Source organism: Semicossyphus pulcher, unplaced genomic scaffold (genome assembly GCF_022749685.1).
Source record: "Semicossyphus pulcher isolate SPU_LCO1_2020_fin unplaced genomic scaffold, fSemPul1.0.p SCAF_4, whole genome shotgun sequence".
In the NCBI taxonomy this organism is placed as follows: domain Eukaryota; kingdom Metazoa; phylum Chordata; class Actinopteri; order Labriformes; family Labridae; genus Semicossyphus; species Semicossyphus pulcher.
In genome coordinates, this window is record NW_027211715.1 from 4,500,385 (window position 1) to 4,522,308 (window position 21,924).

General features: G+C 40.7%; 3 protein-coding genes across 5 annotated transcripts; 1 reads left to right on the forward strand and 2 right to left on the reverse strand.

The window, feature by feature from the left end:
- Window positions 1-17: 17 nt before the first annotated feature.
- LOC138607656 (inosine-uridine preferring nucleoside hydrolase) lies at window positions 18-4,993 on the reverse strand. Its single transcript, XM_069680297.1, has 5 exons — window positions 4,811-4,993; window positions 2,815-2,997; window positions 808-919; window positions 605-741; window positions 18-525 (listed from the first exon to the last, which is right to left on the reverse strand). Exons 1-5 carry the CDS (start codon window positions 4,991-4,993, stop codon window positions 160-162), a joined length of 981 nt encoding a protein of 326 aa, XP_069536398.1. The 3' UTR covers window positions 18-159.
- Window positions 4,994-6,119: 1,126 nt separating this feature from the next.
- Window positions 6,120-14,053, forward strand: LOC138607546 (basic immunoglobulin-like variable motif-containing protein). 2 transcript variants are annotated; one of them, XM_069680169.1, is made up of 10 exons: window positions 6,120-6,170; window positions 6,663-7,216; window positions 7,740-7,869; window positions 7,999-8,094; window positions 8,183-8,287; window positions 8,371-8,465; window positions 8,942-9,074; window positions 10,114-10,197; window positions 10,277-10,373; window positions 10,469-14,053. In XM_069680169.1, the coding sequence occupies exons 2-10, from the start codon at window positions 6,730-6,732 to the stop codon at window positions 10,763-10,765; spliced, it is 1,524 nt and encodes a 507-aa protein (XP_069536270.1). In that variant the 5' UTR covers window positions 6,120-6,170; window positions 6,663-6,729; the 3' UTR covers window positions 10,766-14,053. The 2 variants fall into 2 exon arrangements, with proteins under 2 accessions (XP_069536270.1, XP_069536269.1); XM_069680168.1 differs by having other exon boundaries at window positions 6,146-6,268.
- LOC138607547 (homocysteine S-methyltransferase YbgG) lies at window positions 13,908-21,374 on the reverse strand. 2 transcript variants are annotated; one of them, XM_069680171.1, is made up of 8 exons: window positions 21,103-21,374; window positions 19,809-19,876; window positions 19,320-19,480; window positions 18,432-18,535; window positions 16,749-16,910; window positions 16,458-16,663; window positions 14,271-14,350; window positions 13,908-14,188 (listed from the first exon to the last, which is right to left on the reverse strand). In XM_069680171.1, exons 1-8 carry the CDS (start codon window positions 21,208-21,210, stop codon window positions 14,100-14,102), a joined length of 978 nt encoding a protein of 325 aa, XP_069536272.1. In that variant the 5' UTR covers window positions 21,211-21,374; the 3' UTR covers window positions 13,908-14,099. The 2 variants fall into 2 exon arrangements, with proteins under 2 accessions (XP_069536272.1, XP_069536271.1); XM_069680170.1 differs by having other exon boundaries at window positions 19,320-19,492.
- Window positions 21,375-21,924: the final 550 nt, after the last annotated feature.

Genomic DNA, 21,924 nt, shown 5'->3' on the forward strand with positions numbered 1-21,924 from the left:
ACAAAATAAGGGTCTGAAAAAGCTAAATTACTTTTATTTCAAGTCAAAGTTTATCTTCATGTTTTCCTTTGATTTGTTCATCATTGATTGTGTCGTCTTTATTCATCACAGTAATAATTAATTCGATCCAGGATGGGATATTATCTTTTTCAGCAGAGATTACTTCTTACACGGCTGTCTCAGTGAACTCATGAGTAACTGACCAAACTTGGTAACATCACATTTAGTCAAAACAAACACACTGTGGTTCTTCTTCAGCTGGTTTATGCGATCCAGTGCCATCATGCCGCGACAGATGGAACCCTGCAGCTCCACACGGACAGGACACTGGATACTCTCCGTGACCACGCTGCTGTCAATACAGGCCGACATAGCATAGGCGTCGTAAGAGACGAAGCCAGGTCCAAAATACACGTCTCTCTTATTCCGCATGGCCTCTTTGGAGTACGCCCAGCATTTAGACGTTATCGTCTTCATAAAGGCGGCAGCAGGGGCATCCTGGTTTATCAGCTCTTCAAAGAATTCCTGCGAAGCATGTCACATCGATTCAAACATTTGAAGTGGAGCAGTCACGCAGGGTCATCTGATTCGTCACACATCTTACCCACGTCAGGGCGTTTCTGCAGGCGTATTCCCACGAGGCGATGTATGTGGGGCAGAGAAACTCTTCAAGAACAATGTAGGCCGACTCTGGGTCCATTACAAAGTTAAACTCTGCGCACAGTGTCACATTTCCTTTTCCTACAAAGACAAATCGAGTTATTACAAGCCTCAGTGTTTCAAACAATAATCCTATTAGGGTATTACCTTCCATGTTGCCCCCCATAATGTACAGATCTTTGAGCTTCTGGTGGAAGCATGGATCCAGTCTGACAGCCAGTGCCAGGTTAGTGAGCGGGCCGAGAGCGACCAAGGAGACCTGTGGAGAAGACCTTTTAGTACCGGGACATTAAAGACAGACACAGCTCGTGGCACACCTGAGCCTCTCCGAATGCATCTTCAGTGACCACTTCCCAGCACTAGATGCAAATAAACACAAAGCCTTATTCACCTTCATTGGATTTTAAGAAACATGACATCATAAAAACCTGTGATGCAGACTTGCAGCACACAGAGGAGGTTAGCTGCACTCATGTGCACGAGCACAGAGGGAGCAGGTGATCACGGACTGAAGTGAGAGGTGATGTAACACTTAGTTTGACCATGAAGCCTGACGCTCCTCTGGTTCTGTGGTTTATCAGTGAAATATATGGACTACACTGCAGGCTGGAGTCTGTTTCTGTCTCAGATGTCTCCTCCCTGCGCTGCATCATTATTAACTATCATGAACTGCTCGTGGGTCACACCTCCTGTTCGTGTCATTCGCTGCATGTGGAGATGTAGTTTATGCTTTATAGAGGCTGTGCACATATTCAGGACGCATTGCAACCTTATTTACATTTTTTGTTTTTATTGACAATGCGAGTACAACATAGTGATGTAAATACTGAAATATTAGTATAAATCCCTCATGTCCGTCTTACATGTCTATGATTGTCTGGTACGTCTGCGATGACAGAAAAGTAATTTCATAGCCATATCCTGGCCGATGTAAGCAGTGAGCTTGTAGCAAAGCTTATCTCAGCTAACAAGATCATTGTTAGCCTCGCCACCGTAGCCAGGAAGCCTGGCCCACCTGTTGCTTTCAACGTAGCATTAGCCTTTTTTACCGGCATAATTATGACTGCTGTAGACCTTGGACTGCATGTTTTGATTACACCTGATAGTTTTGCTGTGAGATCGATCACTGCATTCAATTTACAGAGGCAGATATCTGCCAGGAGGGGGCACTATAAATACATTTAGTAACTTGTTGTCATTCGCTGCTAAGTGTTTTTGTTTGTTTTTAAAGATTATTTTTGGGGTTTGCCTTTAATTTACAGGACAGCTGAAGATAGACAGGAAATACTGGGAGGAGAGAGTGGGGGACGACACGCACCAAATGATCGGCAGACCGGGAGTCGAACACGCGATCAGCGCGACAGAGACTGCAGCCTCCGCACACGGGGCGTCTGCTCCACCAACCGAGCCAAACCAGCGCCGCAGAGCTCAGTGGTTCGGCACAAAAATCTAGCGATCAACACATTCCGCTGAATTACTGGCACATGCCGTGGTATACCATCGGCCACTTTCCGATCTCAACGCTGCTGCAAAGTGGACGGTGTTCACCGCGAGGTAATATTTATAAATATAATGTCATATGAGACTGTACCTATTATGCTGATTAATGTATGAATATGAAAAACTGATATGTGAAACGCAAATAAGATTCAAGCTAGATGCCCTTATATCTAACTGGCTGATTTCATCTTAAACTGCGTGAGTTGAGTCACCTTTACTTTGAAAGAAACTACTTACAAGATGTTTGCCTTCTTTCTTTCTTTCTTTCTTTCTTTCTTTTTTTCGATATCGTAGTTTTGCTTTCTTGGGAGAGACATGGTGCTGCAGGCAGCATCAGTAACCTGCTCTTCTGGCTGCATCTGAGGTTAATCCCAGTGCGGGGCAGACTAAACCAGTTAGTGCATTTAGTGAGAGGGCTGAGAGAGGCCACAGAGAGACTCCACATATTTTATTTACTCATTTATTTATTCAGTCAATGGGATTTTTATTTATAACAGTTAGAACTAAGAGAGGCCTTCAAAGGGATCTCCCCCGTTAGGGCCCTGGCTAGTCAGTCCCTCCCCCCCCCTCACTGCGCCCATGCCTATACTTAGGGCTGTCCACTTGACACATATTAATACCACATGTGAACGCGGTCACAGACAGGTTCCTCACCTGCTTCTGGTTTTCAGTCACCAGCCTGATCATTGCATTCACGGCGTGCTCTCTCTGGATTTTCTGCTCCCACTGTTGGTCTCTGTCCTCAATCACATCTCCAAGTCCATCAGTGCCAAAGTGGTCACTCGCTGAGCTACTGGCTCCAACCAGAGGACCAGCTGCACCTCGAAACACTGGAATCTGCAGACAAAAGTTCAGCTCAGAGCAGGTTCACTAGGACTACTTGACAGCATGAGACCATCATTAGACTGGCTCTATATAGATACTTAGGTATAAACTCAACTGTTAGTAAATCTCTCTATTTTATATATGCAAACATAAGTGGTGGATGAAAAAGTTTCTCCTATTTAGCATCTGAAGCCCCGTTCATACAGGATTTAAGTCTCTAAGGGAGCCGGAGAGATGGTGGGTGACAACGGCAAACGGACTGGAATAAATCTTGACAAAGGGTTATTCAAAAGATTCAGGATTCTGAAAGCGGATTTGATCCGGTAATCCGGTTTTGTTTTTGGTCTGGATAAAACCTTCAGTATTAATTGTTCTAAACGTTTAAATTGGATCGGGATAACTTTGATCCGGATTATCCTGATCCCAGCAGAGGGGAGGATTCAGGTCGGATTACAGGAACAAAATGTAATAAAACTTTCAAACAGGTCAAAGAAAACACAATCTTTACGATGATGTTGACACTTGAGACTTTTTTTTCAAATAATATACTCTCGAAATGCTGAATCGCTGCTGTGACAGTAGGGGTAGATACATATAATATTCAAACAAAAGCACCTGTCAGGATCTATTATTTTTTGTGTTTTGGCGCCCCCTGTGGACAAACTATGTAGTATAAAGTATAAAATCCTACCCAGTTTTCTTTGAAAAACCTGGATGATTTACACGACACCACCAAGAGGACGGCATTAGGCACCACACAGGCCTCTACACACCCAGCACACGGTCTGTTTTCATACCTTCCTTCAGGAAAATGTTTACAAAGCATCAGAGCATGAAACCAACTGCCTCAAGGACACGTTTTATCCCCAGCTGAACAGACCACTGAACAGTATCGCTTAGTGTCGGAGTGTCTGCTATTTATTTATTTATTTATTCCTTTTAGAATGTTGGTATTTGCTGTCTTTTATTCTTATGTTGCAACTTATTTATTTATTTGTTCACTTTTGCTTTAGAGGGAGGAGAGGGTGGCAGGGAAACATGCATTTTATTGCATTGACTGTATGCTGTATTTTTTTAATGTGTATGACAAATTAATTGAATTGAATTAAAATCAAAATGATTTCTTGATCCTGAATGGAAAAAAAGTGGATTTTCAAATCTGATAATTCTTAAACGGGATCAAACCCGTTGAACAACCGGGTCCTGGTGTTCAAAAATAATCTGGTCAGATTACGGCTAACAGACTGGATCAATTCTTCAGAACGGGCTGTCCAGAAAGATCCATGGGATTCTGAAAGTGGATTCGATCAGGTAATCCAGTTTTGTTTTTGGTCTGGATAAAACCTTTAGTATTATTTATTGTTCAAAACGTTTGAGTAAGATCGGGATACCTGTGCTCAAAAATTCAGGCTGGATTTCAGGAGCAAAATGTTACAAAACTTTTTAATTGGTCAACAAAAGACATTTTTACAATCTAGTTTATACTGCTGACATTCTTTCATATTTTGCATTTGAATTGAAATAAGTGACACAGTAGATAAATAAATATCAAAGTAAAGGATTTTGCCCCCATAGATAATCCACCAAATGCTCTATTAAGTATTTTATTTAAGCAACTGTGTGAAACTTTCAGTTTGTGTGGTCTTTGGCAACACATGTAGTGTTTAGTCCCAATTACAGCTCTGCTAATCCAGATTTAGTAACCTTGAAAAGTCTACAGCTGGATCAGGTTAATCCAATCCAGTTTGAAAAATCAGGACAAAAGTGAGCTGGATTATCTGATCCTGGATTGAAAAACTGGGCCCTTAAGTTTATGCAGACTTACCCCTTCACGCTCACAGACGGAGAGCACCCTTAAGACATTCTGACACACGTTCTCAACCGCTGCGTTCCCAAACACACAGGTGACGCCCACAACCTGAATGTTGGGTGCTGCCAAGGCCATCATTATGGCCTGAGCATCGTCTATGCCGCAGTCTGTGTCAATGATCACCTGCTTCTTCTCCATGGTCTTCTGGAGAGTACACATTTCAAAAATCACAGTCAAAATTACAAAACAAATTTTCTACGAATGCAAAGAAGCATTTCCATTCATGTTACACTACTTGAATAAATTATATACAGCTTGATTTGTACAAAAGATTTTAATTCTTTTCTGTAAAGTTTAAGCAGCAGGAGTCGGCCAAATGACAACAGCAGCCGCCTTTTATCAGAGTGAAAATGTTAGATTAGATAGAACTTTAATAATCCCAAACAATAAATTATTTACAACAGTAAACTGAGTTGAAAGTAGTGATGGCAACTAAAGTATAAATAATAAAGCCATTCAAATAAAGTTTTGTTTTAATTTTTAGTTGTTGTTGCGTTTTATGGGTTAGGAACAGAAGTTCCGTCCGGGCCGAAGAACCGGAGGAATCTGGGGCAACAGCTGCTTGTGGTTCTTGTAAAAGAAGCACTCATCTAGTAAATGACTTTTTCTAAGCACAAGTTGACCCTGGATCCGATACTTTGCCATATATCTCACTTGTTTCAGAATCAAAATGCAAACAGAACGCACTTTACTGTGAAGGATAAATAAACTCTGATGAATTATAATGTGTTTCAGGTTCTTTGTTATGGAATACAGTCAGCTTTCTGAATGAAAAGTTGTACAGTGTTGTATGACTAGATCAAGAAATAATGTCACTTAACATTGTTTTGGTTGAACTTTACTGTAGCAAGAGTAGTAGGGTGTATTAGTATGTCATCAAACGTTTTTAGAAAGTGGTGCAATTATATATTTCGATTTAAAAAAGATTAAACCACACTTGTTTAGTTAACACACACTTACCTTCCGTCTGTGAAGTACAGTTTAAAGGGTCAACTGCGTCGCTCCTGTGATTGGTTTCAACTTTAGGATCATGCCACTGTTTACTAACACGGGTTGTACGCGCCAAAAATGTGAAATGTATAGGCTATTTAAAGTCAATGTCAAATAAATAAGGAAACAAAATATATGTTTTATGAATTAAAATTACATCTGGGTTTGATATCAGCTCTTTTTTGATTGTTGTAACGTTTATATCCAGCTTTAAGTATTTTTGACACCCCTGTTTGTACCTCGAATGGTACAACTCGGTCAATCTGCACAGGAAGTGGATACAAGTGAGGAAGACGACGTTTCGACATTATTATCGTTCAATTTAGTAAGTCCCAAGTTAAAATGTATCTTGTTTAATGATATGTGGTTTTCTTGTGGTTTTTCAAGGTTCCAGCCCCGCTTGGCTCCAAGATACAGCACAAGGTATGATGAATAAAGATAACGGAAGAGCTGGGCGTGTTTGCATTTGCTAACTACAATACAACACTGAGAGCTGTAGCTTTGGGTTCATGTGGACTGCCTGCGCTTTTAGGTGAAATGTTAGTTAATGTTTAATAGCCCCACAGCTAGCTACGGGTGGGTAATAAATGACACTGTACCCTGTTTTTAAAATAGGTTAGTTATTATAGGTTAAAGTTAATTGTCAAGATGCTTCCTGATGTTGCTGTAAGTCAAAACAATGTCATTTATGATTCAGACTTTAAATAAAAAACGTACTGAGATCGTTTGTGTTCAGGTATTTCAGTTTTAGCTTTCTGTCATACCTCTGTTATTCGTGTTTTTTTAATGCTTGTGCTTTGTTCCCCTGAAAAAACAGCCATCACTTCAACATCACATTCATCCTCAGCTGATTCAGTCGTCCATCATATTAAAGTGGCCATTCGATGCCTAATACATCAGAAGGTCAGGGACCTAACCTATCTGGGCCAGCAGAGCCCTCCGGGCTGCAAAGGCCCACTGATGGGGAGGAGGAACACGGTCTGATGAGCTCCCTCGCTCGGGAGGCAGCCAGAGTAAGAAGGGCTTCCAGTGCTGAGCTCCACCTGCCATGGACCTGCCCAGTCACACACTCACGTGAGAAGTTCTACACTGTCTGCTCCGATTATGCTCTTCTCAACCAGGCTGCTTCTGTGTACCGACCCCCAAGCACAGCCAGGGACATGGTCTCCAACAAGCAGGGTGAAGGGCCATCACTACTGAAGACTAAACCCTCAGCTGACTTCAGCGCCGGGCAGCCTGAAGGGGCCCATGTGGGATCAGATGGGGAGTGTGATATGATTGAAATGTCCTCTGGAAACACTAAGCCTATTTTGGCCTGGGAGATTGATACCACAGACTTCAATGCGATACTAACTCGAAAAACAAGAACAAGTAAGATCAAATATTTTGATTCCTGTTTTATAGAAGTTAATCTTCTTGTTTTGGATACCAGGCTTCATAAGCAGTTTGGAAATGTATGGACTTTGTTTTTAGTAATTTCTGGATAATTATGCAAAAAGAAAAGTGAGTTTGAAAAATGTTTAGTGTATGTGTCTAGACAGTTCCCCTGTTATGTTTTATTTGCAATTGCATATATACATAGCATCAAAAATGACCAAATATTCAGCTTGTTTGAACATTCAGATATGCAGTAATGTAGTCATAACATAGGTAAAAAGACTGTCAAACAATAAACAAGGGTGCACAGACTGCCTAAAAATATAACTATTTAACTTTTTTCAACTTGTTTCATAAAGAGACTAAAATATGGGGGCGGGGGTGGGGGAAAGTATGGAATTTAGAAATGAGAAATGCGTAGGAGCCTTGGAATCTGTGGAATATTTTGATCATTTATCTGCTCTTCAGATGCTCAACAAACCTGGTTAACAGTGAACTGACTGTGGCTGCATTTCAGGTAATGTGAAGAAAAGCAGCACCAAGAAGATGAAGTCTTCAGACAGAATCAGCCGAAACCTGCAGGACGTCTCCTCTCACGCCTCTCTGGAGGAGATCAAACAGAGAAAAGTGCTGGACCTCAGAAGATGGTAAAGTTGTTTTAAGTGCCTGAAAAAAGAAGCACTTTTCAGCCTGTTATGAGAATGCTGTTATTACCAAAACATTTTCAATTTAATATGATTTACTGTGTGGAATTTTGGGATTATTTTCTTCTTCAGGTACTGCATCAGTCGGCCACAGTACAAGACCTCATGTGGAATCTCCTCTCTGGTGTCCTGCTGGAATTTCCTCTACAGCACTTTGGGTGCAGGGAGGTGAGCAGACACTAATGTCATCCACTTGACGTTTAAATAAAAACACAGCCGCTGAGACGCTAACTGTATGTGTGTTTGTGGTTTATAGCCTTCCACCCATCTCGCAGGAGGAGGCTCTGCACATTCTGGGTTTTCAGCCACCTTTTGAAGAAATCAAGTTTGGTCCTTTCACCGGCAACGCGACTCTGATGCGGTACGCAAATCTTTCTTTTCAACAATCCTGTCATTTCTGGACATGTGTTCAGTTCAGTTATCAGTAAACGCCCTGTCTCACAGGTGGTTCAGACAAATCAATGACAATTTCCGAGTGCGAGGGTGCTCCTACATTCTGTACAAACCACACGGAAAACACAAGACGGCAGGAGAAACAGGTGAGTTGCTCAAGATTCATGGACCTTGCTTTTCATTTCAGTGCCTGTGTTCACGCTTTAGAGCAGCCACACAGAACATGTGGATTATTATTTAACGTCATAACAGCTTTATTACACATTTTACTACAGCTTCAATGTCTATCTGTAGAAAATAAGAGAAATAAAAGAATATTAAAGTCATCTGTTTCAAATGACTATACTGAACAAAATGAAGATGACATTTAAAATGAAAGGTAGTAAACACTCTATTGCTTAGAGCCAATATTAAAGGGTGACTCAGTGTAGAAGGAGAGGGATGGGAGAAGTGGCGCTGCAGTACTGCTGTAGCAGAAACTCTGTCTGTGTAGAAGCCACAGGCGGACAGGCCACAGTTAGCATCACACACAGGTAGAGGCAGACAGGTTGGCCCAGGCGTCAGCTGTATGTCTACTTATAAAGAGATGAAACAGACGTGATAACCACTGAAATCTTCTCAGCTGAAGGAGCGCTGATGAAGCTCACGCAGGGGCTGAAGGATGAGTCGATGGCCTACATTTACCACTGCCAGAACCACTACTTCTGCCCAGTGGGCTTCGAAGCTACGCCACTCAAAGCTGCAAAGGCTTACAGGTAGGTACTCATTTACTGCAGTTAAAGTTGGTTTTTTAGTACATGGATTTGTCGTTAACTCGGTCAGAAGACAGTCCAAGATGCAAATGTAAGTGTTATGGAGATACTCACTTAAACAGCAGGAAGATCCTGTAAAAACGCCCAGGTCGAGATCACAATCAGTTTTACATACATAACATATAAGACGTGGTGTTTTGGTGCGTGACAAAATGTAAAGCAAGTAATCAGCAGCACTCCTACTTTAAATCATTTTTTTAAGTGTTATTAAAGAGCTGTACAGACACACACACGCCCCCTGTGGAAGATTAGGCATGCAGTGTGTACAGTATACAAAACTGAGACTGTGGTATGCACAGGGTGTGTTTCTGTAACGAGTCAGCTGTAGAGGCTTCCAACAATCTAACACTGATGGACTTTGAGGCTGAATGAGAGTGAGTGTCACATCCTCCACATTATTTAATTATATATATTATAGACAATTATATATACAGTGCAGCCCGCAGTAAAAATATAATTGAAATAAATACAATAATAAAACCGTAATGTTAAAGTACCTGATGAACTGCAGCCTCCTGTCTGAGACAGTTTGTGTCCGGGGAGGGAGGGGTCGGCCACAATCTTACCTGCACGCCTCAGGGTCCTGGAGGTCATGGAGAGGTGGCAGATTGCAGTGCGAGGGCTACGCTGCAGTCTGCCCTTGTCCTTGGGAGTGGCAGCAGGTACCAGATGGTGAAGGAGGAGATGAAGATGGACTCAACAATGGCAGTGTAAAAGTTTATTAATTATTTTTTTCCCATTATGGGGTGCTGCTTTGGCTCAGTTGGTAGAGCAGGCGCCCCGTGTACAGAGGCTGCAGTCCTCAACGCACTGATCGCAGGTTCGACTCCTGGTGTGCCGATCATTTGCTGCATGTCATCCAGACTCTCTACTCCCCACGTTTCCTGTCTCTCTTCAGCTGTCCTATAAATAAAGGCAGAAAAATGACTGCACTGTTTCAGCCCATCAGAGTTTATGCATGTTGCTCTCTTTTTGTGCAAAGGGGCCCTTTACCCACAAATGACATGGAGTACTGGATCCTGATCGGTGAGCCGAGTAGGAAGCATCCAGCGATCCACTGTAAAAAGTAAGATCTGTATCTGTTCGGTCTGTCATGTTCTGTCGTGTTTTAGCTGAGCTGTTTCACATGAAGCCTCTCCTTTCAGATGGATGGACGTTGTGACTGACCTCAACACACAAAACCCAGAATACCTGGACATCCGTCACACAGAGAGGGGCATCCAGCGCCGCAAAACCAAAAAGGTTCCCAATCTCACACCTGTCGTTTTAAAGTTAGGTGATTATGTGTATATTTCAGGGACAGATTCTGACTATAATAATGTTCCCTGGGCTCACAGGTGGGAGGCAACCTGCACTGCATCATGGCCTTCCAGAGGGTGAACTGGCAGAAGCTCGGCCCCTGGGCTCTGAACCTGGAGAACCTGCGGCACGATTACCACCACTCCGGCACAGAGCGGGCCCACACCTCTGAGGAAACAGAGGACAGGGTGTCATCCAAGCGCCTGGCCAACCTGGGACGCTCGCTCAGCATGGGGAGTCAGAAAGACAGCAGCTGGAAACGCCAGTCCAACACGGCAGAGTACAGACAGAGGAGCTCACCTGAGAGCGACCTTGAAGAAGACATCACAGACTGAACAGGTTTAATGGGACATACAGAGGGGGGATTAAATAACAGATATTACAATACAATACAGAAGCCAAAAGAGAAGTCTGGTGTAATTCTTTTTTAACTGCCAACAAAACCCATGAAAGAGACAAACTAACAATGTGCTAGTCTCTCTGTAGCTCTCAGCCTCAAGCTCATTTTAAACATGAAACCCTTAGTGGCAGCTAAAGCACGTCAGGAACATGTATAAAGATAGATGACGTCCACCTCCTCTCATTATACTAAAGTGAAGCCAAAATACCACCGGAGCGTGCGCTGCCATCTTGTTAATATGAGCCAGAGTCTGTGCAGTAGAGATCGTCTGATAGAGCAGCTGTACTGAAGTCCCGCTCCTTCTCCTTTCTGAAAACACACTTTTAACTTACAAACAAAACGTCTCCTCTCCCCGTTCCTCCTCTATTCTGCTAATCGGGAACAGAACGCTGCAGGAGCCCGATTTGTCAACAGAGCTGTCAATCATGAGGTCACACCCCCTTTTTATAGCATCAAATAACTAATTAAAAGTCAACTTGTCAGAAAAATGAACACATGGAAATAAATCAGCATGATAAGAACTGACTATAATGACAGAAACCATGTTTGAGAAAAATGTATTTGACGTGTATTTTGATTTTATAGTTTGACTCATGTCCCATCTGTTAACATGGAGGAGGCGGGCTTTATGAGCTATACTGCAGCCAGTCAGCAGGGGGCGATAGAGAGGGTTTGGCTTCACTTTTAGGGAGCTGACATGTCGGCCATCTTTTTATACAGTCTGTGGTTGACATGGCAAACTTATGAGCAACCAGTTGCTTATTCACATATCCACCAGATATGTTGCATCTTGGTATTCATATGGAGGTGTCCTACATTCACTGTGTTTAAGCTGTTTTTGGCCTTGATAATCACAGAGGGGAAAGTCTGAGGAGGTAAATTTAGCTGCTTAATGCTCCACATTGTTCACCACTTAGCTGCTAACTGTGTCTCTCTGCTGTTTGGTGCTGAACAGGTAGTGTGCTGTGGACCTCTAGGGAAACAGTGGAGGTAAAAACGCAGAGGGGAGCTACTGTAGGACTATCACTACAAGCAATAGATTTCATATAGTTGCATTGTATTTAATCTATTGTGGTTATAATAAAATATAAACTAATATAAATAAGGTAATTGCCCTTAACAGCAGGGCATTATAGTTTTTTGCACGTTACTTAAACAGGAGTATTTGTAAGGGACTGTTTTTTAATGTTGGACTAATACACATGTAGTGATCCAGTTATCACTTATAGCAGCAGGGTGCTGTATTTGGGATGAACTGAAATTAACTACACTTTTTTATAGTTGTATTGTAAAGGAACCCAGTGTGGACAAAGATAGAGCTTTGTAGCACAGAGGAATAACATCAGGCTTTGGATACACAGATACTTTGTGTAAATGATCTATTTGTTGTTCCCCTTCAGTGGGATTTGTTGACACTAAGAATATCACCAGACTTTCACCAGATAATAATGTCTTACTTAAAATCTTTTGTGAGGCTGTCAGGTGGTTTTCTGGGGCTCACTAATTTGAAAATGCTAATTATTCTGGAACCTCTCAGTTAATTTCCTTTCCAAGCGGCGTCCCCAAAGAGCCCAGACTAAATGCCTCTTGACATTACAACCAATCAGAACAAGGAAAGGCTGTGTAGGTAGGCTACAAGGCTAGGTAGCTCGTTCCAACATCCAATTCAAATGGCTGCTCGTTTAAATTAAGCACTTTTGGCTTGACATGATTTTATATCCAACACAAAACTTAAAGGGGAGGTATTATGCTAACTTCAAGCTTCATATTTCACTCTGTGATACCTGTGGATTAACTTAGCTAATTTACAGTAAAAAAAACAAAACTCTTTTCTCACACTGGTGCTCTGTGCAGGCCCTCACACAGCCTCTGCCTGAAACGACTCAGTCGGCTCTGTCCCTTTAAGAAACCCCGCCCCTACATGTCCACTTTCTTTTGATTGGCCAGCTCTCCGAAGCCTGCTGTGACGTCACAAAGTGCAGCGTGTAGAAAAACACAGTGTGATGCCTGGCGTCCACAGCAGCCTGCAGACTGAGCTGAGAAGCCTGGGGATTACTCCAACATACTTTTACCTACAGATCTGAAACTTCACCCACGTTTAGTCTGGACATCCAACATTGTAGCATTATATATATGTGTTAAAATGTGAAACAGCATAACACCCCCTCTTTAAACTGATATGTTAGTGGAATCACTTCTACTTTCACATCGACTGCAGCCATCTTGGCCTAAATAATGCTCATCTGTAAGCCATTGAGACCAACCCCTGGTTGTGCGATGTCAGTCAGGTTGGATGGAAATCTGTCTGATCAGGACGGAGGCAGACGGATCTGCCAAGGCAAATAAACATGAGCTGGCAGATTTGTTTTAAGTGCTTTCAGTCAAGCATCCTGTTAAAGTCTGAGTCTCATAATACCGGCAGCTACACAATGAGCCACAGTGAATATTTAATGTAAATATTGAGCAGCGAGAGACATTCAGGAGACGTGGCACCGTATGTTTTGTGAAAGGCCGGGAGAAAAACAGGGACACAGACGAACACAGGGCATTTTGATTACAGCGCATCAAACGCCTCAAAAAGTAACTCTAAAAATGACCTCATGGCCGCTGTATTGTTGGTAGATTCTGTTATTTTGTCCGTCCCTCTTTCGTATAACAAAAAGGATATGTGTGTTTTGGAGACGTTAACACTACAGGTTTATTTTTCTCTCATTCTACTAATCACGCACACATTTCCTTTATGTTTATATCACACAATCTCACTGCAGTGATTCTGTAAGCGTGCACATTTTATTCCACTAGTGCTGTCTAGGAAACATATGCTGTAAATTCTGTTAAAAGACGGCACTCCTCCATGTTTCATTGTACAGGCGAGTCGGTTTGTGTTGCTCCTGACGTCCAGTGGTTAGTTCAGTTCAGTGGAAACGCCGTCCAGTTTAAGTGTCGTGAAAGCAGCTGACATTTTGTTGTGCTTTGTGAAACCTACAGTGAGACTGTTACGTAGTTTTTAAAAGACAGGAGCTGTACAGAAGTGATCCCTTCAATCCCACAAAGTCATTCACAATGTGAAACCTGAGAAAGTTGAAGCCTGCATGGTTTATTTTCATGTTTATCTCCAGCCACAGTTTGCCATTTTGTCTTTGACCCACCACATTCGTCATATTTGTGATTTAATGTAGTGGTTTATTTATTTGATTTTCCAATAAATTAAGATTTTTATAAACTCTTGGGACAGACTTATTTTTCTTTAAACAATCACAGTAACTTTTTCAGTCCAGTCCAGCCGCAGGCGTGCAGCTTCCCTTCAGCTCCTGTCGTAGCTCTGCTATTTCAGCGGGACCGATACGACAGCAACCACCTGAGCGACAAGGAGAGACTCGTCAGAAAAAATACAGAAAAATAAAACACAAAAGGCTGAAGGAGGAAACGCTTCACCTTACCTATCAAAGCAGCACCTTGCTTCATCCATGTGTGACTCAGTTTAAGTATTGATTCTGAGGGTTTCTCTGATTTCACCCACCTACATGTAGATAAAGAAAACAGTGTTCAGATCATTTAATAAACAAAAGGAAAAACTACTAAACTGAGAATACTGTCAGAGTATCCTTAGGGACGGGATGTCGGCGTGGTACAGTGGTCAGTCTGTTAAATCACCTGGTGCAGACTGCCATGAAGGTCGTGGGGAGGACTGAAGCCCCCTCCCTGCAGTACACATACAAGCAGTCTGTTCTCAGGCAGGCAGAGAGTTCTGTCTGACCCGTCTCACATCCTCCACTCTGAATTTGAACTTTTACCATCGTTAGACGATAGAGTCCCCACATGCAAACTAAACGTTATAAAAATGTGTTTGTGCCCACGTCGATCAAAATTCTAAATGCTTCCTGAGGTTATGTGGATCGTGGATTGTGCATTAGCATCATGGCGTTCCTATGTTTTTATATTTTTATTAATATATTTTCATCTTTTTCTTTCAGACTATCTTTTATGTGGATCTGTGCAAAATGGGTTCAATACATGTTTGTGGTCTGTTCACGGGCATGTGTTTTCTATTGTTTTTAATTTATTGATTCTACTGTAATGGGAGTGAGGTGTGCGCAGCACTGGGGTCCAAGACAAATTTCCTCAGGAGGACAATAAAATGTCTCGTATCGTAATACAAGTTTAAGTCCTCTTTTAAAGAGTAATAATTTTCTCATTATGCAGAATGGCAACAAAAAAGAAAGAATCCTTAAAGTTGAGGTGAAATGAAAAATGTCATTTTAACCCTTTTAGATCACATCCCCGGTAACATTGTGCATCTATTTGACAATATAGGCCAAAAAAAATGCATTCTTCGTATTCTTATATCAAAATCCGATCATTTTTTCTTCCGGTAAAACTAAATTTCACGTGTGCTTACGTAAGTTAGCACCAAACAATTTCAACCAATCAATCTGCAACATTAAGCCGCAGAGCACCAAGAACGCTCGGTCAGTTAGCTAGCTACTGCGCTGTGGAGAACGTCTGTCTACGCCCACTTCTCAACGATCAAATCAAATCCCTCTAATGATATGTCCCGCCTGCACGTCCTGTTTCACTCGGAAATACGTCACGATAGGGAAGCTAGATGCTCTCGAAATGCCGTTTCAGCTCGACTTTAACTGTCCATATGCTTTGCATTTAATCTACAAAATATCTCATAACTTTAATAGTTAAATAATTGTGGTTTAGTAAAATCAATTAGTCTTCAATGCAACAGAAAAAGTTGGGTGAGCATCACTGTGGAGGCCCAGGATTTATTTTAAATGATGGTGAACTTTTCAGGCATTAAGCTGTAGCCAGCGGTTAGTGATAAGGACTTCCAGCCAAGACGTCCTTCTCCGTGCGCTGCATTGTTTACAGTCCAATTAGCAACTGGAGAAGTGACCGTGTGTTCAGATCACAGTGAAGTGAAACTCTCCTCTCCAGATATGTCTGCAAAATAAACGCTATCTTCTCTTGGTTCATTCCATCCCCCGGAGGAGCGCTTGACTGACTTTAATTAACAGCTCTGAAGTTCGCTGAAATAACATCATGATGCAGATTAGTAACAAATCAACATGAAGCTTTGTCAGGTCGGTCCTCAAGAGGAGAAGAAAACTACTTTAACATGACAAGATTGTTGAACAGAGGGCGGATCCATCATTTCTGATGCATTCAAGGAAGTCAGGAAATCTAATTGCTGAGCGGCCTTCGGGACACAGCATCAGGAAGTTGTAGCTTAGGTTGAAATTTGTAATCTAGAGAAGACTGTTAGCTGAACTTGCTGCAGAAGTCTGTTTAAATAAAAAGCTGACCGCTGATGGGAGCCAGATGTTGTTACAGTGAATAGCATTCTGCCTGCTTTTGCTCTCCACATAGACTGTTTCTTCTGCATACGACGCAGACTTCTGATACGCAATTGATCAATACCACTCGGACTACAAACGTACTACAAAGGCTACCTCCATCCTCCTTTTGCCGTCCTTTTCATGGTGACGTAGAATAAGTCATCAGAAGATCTACAGTAGCGTGTGAAGGGAGACTTTGACATGACATATCTGTTCACGAAAATGCAGTAATAGCTGAAGAAGTACCCTTACTATTAAAACTATCAACATCAGACTCACCCCTGCTCAGTGTTCCAGTCCTCTCCACTGTTGGGATACACCACCCAGCTCAGGTCAGGGCTCAGCAGAGACCCGGCAGAGTCCAGCAGCGGCTCCACCAGCGCTGGAGAGCAGCAGTTGACTCCTACAGCCACCAGCTGGGTGGATCTGTTAGCCATCTGCACCGCATCCGTGAACAGGCTGCCATCTGATATTCGCTTCCCATCCTGAGAGTGTAAAAAACGTGAGTCCTTTGATTAAAGAGTTCACATTAAATCAACTGTAGTGATAATGTTTATCAGCGATGGTTACCTTACAAGAGAAGGAGAGCCAGGCTTTAGCGTTTGGGAACTCCCTGAGCAGCTCCAGCAGAGCCTCCGCCTCTTTGAGACTCGGGATCGTCTCAAAAGCAATGACATCAGATCCTGCTGCTACCAAACAGTCGAGCTGCGGCCGATGCCAAACTTTAAGATCCTAGCAAGAGAAAAACAGATGCCTGATACATTTATTATCTCTCTCTGAAGAAAATTAAACTACATACAGAATATCTCAGCTAACATGCAGAGATCTGCTGCAGAAGTTTAAATCTAGGTCAAATTAAATATCTTAAAACGAGGCCGATTAAGGCTCATTCTTCGTCTGAGAAGATATCTTATCCTGCCAGTAAGTTTATATGTAAGAACACTTCACTTGTTTCAAGCTTATTTGTCATTAATTATTGTGATACAATTTTATAACTGGTTACTGAGATTTACTCTCAGTTTGAGAGGTTTAACGTACTTTTTCACAGAACATTGAAGGAGCAGCTGTGAAACATACAAACCAAAATAAATACAAAAAATACAAAACAAGTATGAATTTATTTATTTATTTATTTAAATTAATTAGTAAGTAGTGAGGGAGTTTGCATGTTCTCCCCGTGCATGCGTCTGTTTCCTCCGGGTACTCCGGCTTCCTCCCACAGTCCAAAGGCATGTTTGTAAGGTTAATTGGTGACTCTAAATTGCTCAGCGGTGTGAGTGCGAGTGCAAAAGGTTGTCTGTCTCTATGATAGACAGATAGATAGATAAAGGACGGATGAATGGATAGTAAGTAGTAAATAATAAAGAAGGGGATAGAGAGAGAAGGAGAAAGAAAAGAGGAATAAAATCATCTGGTGTTAAGGCCTGGAGTAAGTTAAAGTAAGTTATAAAAGGTTGAGAGGCTAACACGTCTTATTGTTTAGAGGTGAATAAACTACAGTCCTGAGGATCCCCAAATATTGCAGGAAAGGGCCAGCTTTTAATATTAAATCTCAGTATGTTGGACACGGTCCTCAAATTCTTTGTTTTTTTGAGCATGAAAAGAACATGTGACTTAAGGTGCATGGAGATGTTTGACATCTGTCACGCCTGTCCTCTACTTTAGGAAACATTGCAGACAATTGCTTGGAACTACAATTAGCAGAATTGTAGTTCGATCAACGCTGACAAGAACAAAACTGCTTTGTCAGAGTCAAAATGGTTTAATATAAGCATGAGATTGTTTTCATCTCTTCACACATCAGAAACAGATCATGACTGAGTGGAATTCACTGTTATATTGTCAATCTACTAATCTTTACTACTTTTCTCTGCGAATTCCAGGGTATACAGCACACAGTACACAGTATTTCAAGACAATTGTTATCGCATCCGATGCCAAATTTAAGCACTTTTCCTACAAAAAATAATGACTTAATCTTTACTTTGTATTAAACAAAGGTACTTGTTTTTAGTCTGGTCTCACTGGTTGAAGATATCTGCAGGTTCTTTGACGGTAGATATTTTTACTCATTTTAACAAATCTCGGCAAGTGACATTTTTCCCATGTGTTGTCAGATAAATTTGCTTATTTTGGTTCATTTATTCCCATTTTTTATTGCTTTCGTGTTTGTTGACAGCTGACTTTTTGCAGTTTCTGCTGACACAGCATGAATTATTATGTAACCAGCCTGAGCAGCTGGGAGCCACTCACCTCAATACTCATCCCCTCTGCATAAGCCCCCGTGTACTCAGAGCCGTCGTGCAGAAAGGCTCCGTATGGTCCCACAGAGCCCGCCACCAATGGACGTCTTGGCCCTACAATGTTATATTAACATATAAATAAATCAAAAATAATCATAGTTTACAGAAACTGATATTCAAACTATACAGAAATATTATTGTTGGATATTTAACAGTTAGGCAAAAGACTATTTCTCCTAAAGTAAAATCATCTTTTCTACATTTTGAAGGGAACAGGTTGTTGAGGCAGCTTTTATGTTATTCTTGGACTATGATGATGTAGTGATGCCCTCTAGTGATGCATGTCCATAATTAGATTTTTTTATACTTGCTAAAGCTTACATGAGTTGCAAAGAATGCTTTAAAATACAGAGCGGCTGAATCCTACAACAAAATAAAGCTCCTCCTTGAAATCGATACACTTTCACTTTTGGGACATTTTAGAAATTTTGTTTTAAATTTCTTATTGTGATTATTTTACATATCTGCATTATCTGCATATCATGCATCTCTACTTTCATTACTGGTGAACCTGTTAAATAATCTTCCCTAGATGCAAGGATTTAAGGCTTTTTACATACCTTTATTTGATTTTGCAATTTAATTCATCTTAATTAATTCTTCTATAAAATTATCCCTGCCTGGTGGGAAAATCTTTTTGGGTTTTTTTTCAGCTAATAGTGGTTTTGCCTTTTCTCTGTTTCTATTTCTCCATTTTTTTTTCTTGTATTGCTTTTGTAATTGACTTTGTGAGTGTCATTATAAACAAAGTTAGGCACTCAACAATCTCTTGAGTATAAATAAAGGTTGATTTATTGACTGAAATAAGTCAAAAACTGTACTGTTTAGTGTTAACTACCTGTTGGATGACTTTCAGAGACATATCTCTCCACCATCTCATTGGCCAGGTGAACTCCAGACATCAGCAGCTCTCTGGCGCCTTCAGAACTCACATCCAGGTGATCGATGAATCCTGTAATACTCGCCTGGTATGTGGCTGTCGCGATAACATCAGCACCACTGAGAAGGAACCTGTAGACATTACATTTTCTACTGTTCTTTATGAATATTTTAAGATTATCATTCATTATTTGGCCTTAAGATCCTCATAATATCTAACAACGCAAGGTTATGTGATTAATGCAGCCTTTTTGTTAGATTACCCCTAAAACATTATACTAACTGTGATGTTGAGGCAGCAAATTTTCTCATTTGAGAAGCTCGAATCAAAAATGTTGTTAGTTGAAAAGAGACTCAATCAGTCAGTTATCAAAATATTTGCAGATTAATTTTCTTTCAATCTATTAATGGACAAATCTTTGCAGCTGATATTTTGCGTGGGTCTTACCTGTAATGAGCGTCTCTTAAGGCCTGGGGATTCGTATGCAGGAGCCTGGCACTCCACAGAGGATCTCCCTACGAGTGTGAGACAAACACAGACAGTCCAGTTCTTGTTTATAAAATCTGGATGTGTTTGACTGTTGTAGTAATTTGGATACAAGTTTTTTTCAATTCGTTTTCAGGTTTCCACCTGCATTTGGAAAGGATATCTCACATCACAAAATGTCTCAGTTGTAAAAAGAAAATGTTCACTTGAAATTTAAGTGGTATTTAAGAAAATTCAGATTATATTTGCAGTTAGTCTAATAACATAACAGCATACTAGCTTAAGATCATAAACCAAAAGGTAAAAGTGATGAAGTGTCTCATAGGTCAGTGTTCTGTGAGCATGTGGCGCCACCTAGTGGATTTACTGAGGTAATTTACTACACTACTTTATTTGGCAGTTGAAGTTACTCAAATAATGACTAAAGCCACCCAAGACTATATAAACATATTTAAAATTCAAATGCAGTCAACGTGTTACTCAATCACTAATAACAATCCAAACATATAATAAACAATGATATAACGGTGACCAAGCTATTTAGGTTGCAAAGTGAGTACTGTAACCTTTAAAGGCTTCTTAATTACATTTCTTGATATAATACATACAAACGTTAAAAAAATAGTTTCATTACTTTGAATCTACTTAATATAATATAATCATTTTGCACAATTGCCTCTTCTAAAGATCATCTCACAACACTTTTTAAAGGTCACATTTTCCTCTTTCTAATCATTTGCAAACCACTGTCACTATCTGTTTATCAGGAAACACAGCCGTCAGGCCGGTTAGATAACTAACTTTACAGGGTCAAAAATGACTCAGTTTTAATTTTGTGCAATTGTTTAACATCTGAGAATAATCATGTACAAGTAATCTAAGGCACTTTCAGTGTTTTTCATGAATACACCAACACATAAAAGTTGGTCATGACTTGTTTCATTTTTTACATCAAACAATAACATCCATGTTTTATTAGGAAATAGATTTAAGAAAAGTACAACATGCAGCTATATTCAGATCAATTCAACATGTTTATTATGGCACTAATTTAATAGAGACAATACTTCTATTGTGTCAAGTATAATATTGAATCTAATTACATGATTTAAAAAAGCTAAATAGTCGGTAACATTAATTTGTGCAGTGTTCCCTGCTGGGAAAGTAGAATTTAAATGAGAAAAAAATGCATACAGATTCGAGACCTATGTTAATGCAGTGCCTGGGTTTTTGATATATTTCTTAAATATTTCACCTGTAAGTGGACTCCTTGCGCTTCCAGTTCAGTCGCTAGTCCTCCATCCAAGATTAATGGTCTATTATCATTCATGTACTGTCTTAGACGAGCAGAGGAACCCATCATGAATAACAATATAGAGGCACTTAAGTTATATCTAAGACACTTATTCACATTAAAAAGATACAGTCAAGGAGGCGCATCTATTAACGTCGCCTCAGTTTTAAAGCATCAAAAACCTACAACATAAGATACAGTAGAGCTCATGAAATACTTGATGCTACTTTCAGAATGTGTTGTTCCGGGTAAGTGCAAAAGGTTGAAAGGTTGCGTTTAATGTCGCTCGAAATTGGGGATTTCGACAGCCATAGGAACACCAGACCACCACTAGATGACGCATTGGTTACACTTTATAATACACTACACGCCAGCGTACTAGACATGGACAGCGCACCGAAGTATAGAAGCTGTTTAGGGTTGTATAAATCGTTTGCTTTGCACACTTAGCAGTGACTTCTTCTGATTTTCTATACTGAAATGTAAAGCTGGTGCTCGAACATAGGTAACAACAAGTGTGCTTTTTTAACCGGTTTTAACGGTATATTTACGTTTTCTCTACCCACCCTATTTATATTTAGTTGTGAAAATTGAGCATATATCACCGTCCCTATGATGGGTACACATTCTAAATATTGTGCTGTATATATCATGTTAGTTTTGTTTGAAATATGTATAATGTTAGGCAACTTCCCTCACTTGTAAAGATAAAGTAGTTGTTTGGTGAATAGACCCTGAATGCATCTTAACTTGTCACTACAGTTACTATAGCAACGCTACAAA